The 6,000-nt window shown below is 45.8% G+C and overlaps 1 protein-coding gene across 1 annotated transcript in view; it reads left to right on the top strand.

Moving 5' to 3' along the window:
- Positions 1–3,923: 3,923 nt before the first annotated feature.
- DKK2 (dickkopf WNT signaling pathway inhibitor 2) overlaps positions 3,924–6,000 on the top strand; it is a 112,084-nt gene continuing 110,007 nt past the window's right edge. The window contains exon 1 of the mRNA XM_033214939.1: positions 3,924–4,909. Within this exon, the coding sequence (XP_033070830.1) occupies positions 4,688–4,909 (222 nt within the window). The 5' untranslated portion in view covers positions 3,924–4,687. The remainder of the gene's footprint in view (positions 4,910–6,000) is intronic.

Raw genomic sequence — 6,000 nt, 5'->3', positions numbered from 1 at the left:
AACATAAAACTCTCAAAGTATTACTAGGCTACAGAGCCAGGTAGCTTGGTTTACTATGGAGAGGGAAAACCCACATAATCTTATTTTTCAGATCCTTAACATCCATCAAGGTCCAACCACACATTAAAGATTTTCATGTCTATTCTGTGTGTGCAAGATAATTTGGTGTCCTGTGGGACCTACCAAAGAGAATCTTACTTCCCAGGTGTGCTATTCTGTTCTTACTGACCTAACATTACCATCACTAGGGTCATTTCTTTGAGTTCAACAACAAATGTAGGAGTATTGTCTCTCTGAATACCATTAAAATGTGCATATAAATTCTGAAGGGAAAAAAAGAACTCTGGGGGACATATTTGATCATTTATATTCCCAAAGTCACATGAATTCAAGCCAGCTTGGCTTGAATTCGAGTTGCAGATATTTTGTGACAGATTGAACTCTCAGACTGGCATAATTCAGCAGCAGCTGAGAATAAAGAAAGGCTCACAGCAGCCACTTCTGAGAGCGGCTAGAAGCAGATTTTAGTAAATCAAGGTGTCTACAGAGCTCCAAGCCCCTTTAGATGGAAGGCCCCCACTCATTCACCACTGTGTCCTCAGGGCACCATACCTACTTCATGTGTGGGGAATGCATGAACAACTGATAAAAAGGCTATTGTAGGAAGTATTCACTAATGCAGGGAGAGAGCTAATGGGATGAAAATTAGTAAGCTGCAGTAAACAAGACTAAGGTGACAAGTTATATACCTTTGGGACAAAGTATTTGAAAGGAATCCAGGATCCAGAAACAACTGCTGAGAAAGTAGTGGCTTTTCTATGGAGCCAAAATGGCCCCACAGATAGAGGAGCAAAGATAAGAGGGAATGTATGACTAAAGGAAAAAATGTCCATTAAGGCACTTTCTTCTGGACAAGAGGGTTATACATCCTGCTTTTGTACGTCTTATTTTTAAATAGCCACTCTCTAATTATGTTATAGCAAGTGGCATAAAAATCTACTTTCCCAAGTAAAATATGAAGTTTTTGTCTTTATAGTTAGGAAAGCACACAAGGGAAAAACACGTGTGGTGCTATGACAGTAATCCAAAGGATTATGTTTATTTACAGTTAGTTGATTTTGTGTATGCATATCTACTTGTCAACATATGGGTCATGTATGTTTGTTTCTGTCTGTCAAAAAAATTTACAGAGAGCATTTGTCTCATGAATGAAATTAGTTTTTGACTCCTTTTTAGCCTAAGGCGTAATTGTGTATGTTTTAGCTTTTGATTCTTTATGTCTGATTTTGTTTTATATGGAAGAATGTTTGTGTAAGTAGATTTTATGCTGACTTTCAATTTAACTGTATTTGTAAAAAATTGCTGTTGGAACTTGTGGGGTGTTGAATGAGCCTCTGAGATAATGTCTTTAGGTTAGTACTCAGAACTGAGAGTGAATGTGTTGTGCTTGATATTTCTTTTCTGTTTAGCAGTACATATAAGTAAAGTTAGGCCTGTGTATGTGGGATATTATTTTATTTAGAAGTAAAGAAAGAAAGAAGTGACAGAAACAGGCAAAGCATCCTCACATTTTCTCATGGTTCATTTGTGTTTGTTCTTCAATGTATGGTCAAAGTCTACACCCTTCCAAGTGAATGTAGAGTGATCTGTTGCCTACATGTTTAGCTTTTATCTTTTCCTTTTGCTCTAAGCTACTTTTCAGAAATATTTAAACCAGTAGATTCCTAAGTTAATTTTCTCAATTTCTGTCATGCTTTCTGATTGGCAAACCCAGAATGAAGGCAAAAGATATACTCTTCCGTAAAATCTAAGCTTGAAATCCTAAGTACTTTATTTATAGAGTGAGGACCCATCTCCTTGCCTTTTATTAGTGCCTAGAATGCCTCACTTAACTTTATAAACTTATATATTTATTACTGGGCATATATAGATGTTAAATGTTCTTACTACAATAGTATTATATGCATATATAAATACATATATACATTGTACATGTATATAATGTCACACACATATAAGTTTATATCTATATAGCATGAGATCTACCTTCTCAGTAAGTTTGTAAAAGTAAAATGCATTATTGTTGGGTATAGGTACAATACCATATGGCAAATCTCAAGAGTTTGTTCATCTTGGTTAACTGAAACTTTATGATCATTGATATAGTAACTCCCCATTCTCCTCTCCTTCCAATCCCTGGTATCCACCATTCCAACCTTTGATTCTATGCATTTAACTATTTTAGTTACTTCCTATAAGTGGATTTGTCTTTCTGTGATTGATCATATGATGTCCTTCAAGGGTCATCCATATTGTTATTCCTGCCATATTTTTAAAGTGGAAAAAAAAAAAAAACCACACACTAAAATGTGAAAAAAATCTCTATCTTAAAGAAAGGAAATTCAAAAGATAAGAACACATGCCAAAGGGTGCAAATTTTAATCCCCATTTGCTTGTGTATTAAAAAAATTCTGAAAATGAAGAATTTCAGAGCAGACAGATTCATAGGTCAGGACTGAGAAATTTGCAAAACCGGAGCTGTCTGGGAGAAAATAGCTCTAAATCCACACTTTAGAACTCTGCGTTGTTTTGGGGAAAATAAGAGTCACTAACATTCTCACTTAGCGACAAGTTTAATTCCTACTCATGGACACGCGCCAGGATCAGGTGTGAAAGCTGTGAAATCTAGGTCCAAAAATTCTGAAGAGGATGCTGCTAGTATCCTCCCCCGGCGGCTAGCAGCCTTCTAACTACAAGATGTGGCTCAATGCTTGGATTTCTCTGCTCCTGGCCGTTAGTGTCCGCGAAGGAGAAATGCAACAACTTTTGAACAATCCCTTGCTGTGCTTGGGAAGTCTAGCACTTGGCCACCAGACATCACCGAACTCAGCGCTTGTCTCCTGCAGCACTTCCGTGGCTCGCTGAACTGCTGCCACTGGCGCCCCCAAGCGCCAGCGCGTCCCAGTAGTTCCCGGAGCCGCCTTCGACCTTCAACGGAAGGGAATTGGACCTGGAGAGCCCCGGGGGCTGACAGGAATGACTTCTCTTGTAATTTCCAGGGGTTAGAAGGCAGGAAGCCAAGGGAGACAGGATCTTAAAGGCTCCCTGCCCCCGTTCATTCCTATCTGGGATTTCCTTTTCGCAAAAAGAGCAGTTGCCTGGCATGGTAAAGATGCTCAATCGAGCTGTGAGGTCCAAACTCTTGGAGCGTACCCAGAGCACCCCCTTCTTCCCAGTCCCTCAGAGACATAGACATATGCTACGTGTGCGGCGGGGCCCGGGTTCAGAAGGAGACTAAAAAGACCCAAATCGAACAGGCTCATCTTTTCCTCTCTTTGGTTTGCCCCTTTCCTTCCAGATCCTCTATCCGGATCATTGGCCACCCCCTGGCGCACCTATACGACTCCTCCTTCACACACTCCCTTGGAGGCACAGGCTAAAACCAAACATGAGCGCACAAAGAATACAATTCTAATGAGCAGATGCGCAGATGCTCACTTTTCTAAAGCTTCCATAGGGTTTTTCCAGCTCTCCCCGCAGAGTCAGGGGCTGAAGAAGGGTGGGAAGATCTAAGGAAGGGTGGCGGCGATCACGTGGTGGCAGCTTGCCCCTCTTCGTTTCCACCTTTGCCCTCCGCCTGTTTCCAAAGACCCCTCCAACCGCTGGAGTTGTTGGCAGGAATTAGGAGCACCTATGTTCCACTCACCCCATGGAAAAGCTATATTCCCCCTTTCCAGCAGTTGTGGGGCGGAGACAGAGCGGGAGGATGAGGAGGAAAAGCTGGAGTGGAAGCCACAGAAGGAGAAGCAGCACGCGGAGGGTGGGGGGCGGGGGCGGAAGCGGTGGGGGGTGAGAGAAAAGCTTTCACTCTTCGTCACTCTTGAATTGGGGGCGGAGGTAAAAAAAAAAAAAGAAAAAAAAACCTACTGTGGGAGTCTATAAAAAGCAAAGAGGGTAGGGGAGAGAGCAGAGAGAGAGCGGGAGCCCGAGGCGAGCGTAGCGCAAGTCCGCTCGCCTGGCGTCGCTGCGCTGGCAGCGGTTTTCTGTCTCTTGTGAGTCAAGGGACTACGCTTCGGGGCAACTGTGAGTGCGCGTGTGGGGGACCTCGGTTCTCTTCAGATCTCGAGGATTCGGTCCGGGGACATCTCCTGATCCCCTACTAAAGCGCCTGCTAACTTTGAAAAGGAGCGTTGTGTCCTGCGAAGTTTGACACATAAAAGATAGGAAAAGAGAGGAGAGAAAAGCAACTGAGTCGGAAGGAGAAGGAACTGGTGCGGGCCACCTGATCAATTAAGAGGAGAATTAAACCGCCGAGATCCCGGGGGGACCGAGGAGGTGCGGGGCAAGAAGCAACGGAAGCGGTGCGATCCACAGGGCTGGGTTTTCTTGCACCTTGAAGGGTCACGCCTCCTTGGCGAGAAAGCGCCTCGCCTTTGATTGCTTCCAGTTACTGCAGAACTTCCTGCCCTGGTGGAGAAGCTGGTCTCGCTTGGGTTCCGCTAATTTCTGTCCTGAGGCGTGAGACTGAGTTCATAAGGTCCTGGGTCCCCGAACCAGGAAGGGTTGAGGGAACACAATCTGCAAGCCCCCGCGCCCCGAGTGAGGGGCCCCGTGTTGGGGTCCTGCCTTCCCTTGCATTTCCACCCCTTCGGGCTTTGAGTCTTCCTGGAGAACCCCTCGCCGGGAGATGGCCGCGTTGATGCGGTGCAAGGATTCGTCCCGCTGCCTGCTCCTACTGGCCGCGGTGCTGATGGTGGAGAGCTCACAGATCGGCAGTTCGCGAGCCAAACTCAACTCCATCAAGTCCTCTCTGGGCGGCGAGACGCCTGCTCAGGCCGCCAATCGATCTGCGGGCATATACCAAGGACTGGCATTCGGCGGCAGTAAGAAGGGCAAAAACCTGGGGCAGGTAGGAAAACCCTCAAACACACTCTTCAGACAGGAGAGGCAGGGGCCAGCTCTCTTGGGCTAGCAGTTTGCCATTGCATCTCGCAAAATTCGGAGCATGGCCCCAGGTATAGAGAACAGACTGCTGGAGAGGGATTCCCTGAACAGGGTCTGCGTGGGCGGGGGGTGTCTGGGTGGCTGCTGGTCCTGCACTGCACGGAGTGAATGGGTTAGGATTCGGTCTCACCTTTGCATTGGGGCGTGGGCACGTATCAAGATCTAGTGCTTTTCTGTGGAGAAAGTGGTCAGGATGGTCCTTCCATTTAACACTGTGATCAACTGATGAAGATGTTAATAGCATTTAACCTGCAGCACCTATTAACGTGCCAGGCACAGTTCTAAGCGTTTTACATATTCACTCATTTAATCTTCACAACTTCGTCAGCTAGATGCTGTTGCTTTCCTGTTCTGCTAATGAAGTAATTAAGGCACGGATTGATTAACGATTTGCCTAAGGCACACAGCTAGTATAAGTGGCAGAGTGGGATTTCAGTCTAGACATTGAGATATTGGGCGTTTAACCATTATATTTTACAATCCGGAGGGGGAATTAGTCCTTTTCAGGTTCTCCTTCCCTCCCAACCACTTTCTCTCTTCAAAGAAGTAAGGTCACAGACAGAACAACTGCAGTAGACACGCATTTCTCACTCACGCATAATTGTACATAAATCACCCGGAAGGAAGCAAAATGATGACATGGCAATGACAAAGTCGTAGGCGCCAGCGATACAGCAGAACACTGAAGGCGTTTTTGAGAGAGGGAACTTTCCGCAGGCGCCTCTGTCTCTGTCACACAGACAGATAGATTGAAAGCTACTTGCAAATAGTTATACAAATAGACACGCACAGAGACGAGCGCGTACACTTGGTACCAGCTGTGGCTGGCGCGCAGTGGCCAGGAGAGGGGGGCTCTGTGGGCACTGGGAATCACGACAGCTCCCCCTTCCGCTCCTTTTGTGGGAAGCCAAAACTGAGAAAGCCAGTTTGCCAATGGCACACGCACCTCGCACAGCACAAGTGTCAACCCCTGGCGGCGGCCCACGCCCCAAAGAT

This window comes from Trachypithecus francoisi, unplaced genomic scaffold, assembly GCF_009764315.1.
Source record: "Trachypithecus francoisi isolate TF-2019V2 unplaced genomic scaffold, Tfra_2.0 Lachesis_group1, whole genome shotgun sequence".
NCBI lineage: Eukaryota > Metazoa > Chordata > Mammalia > Primates > Cercopithecidae > Trachypithecus > Trachypithecus francoisi.
This window is presented reverse-complemented; position numbering and strand designations above follow the sequence as displayed.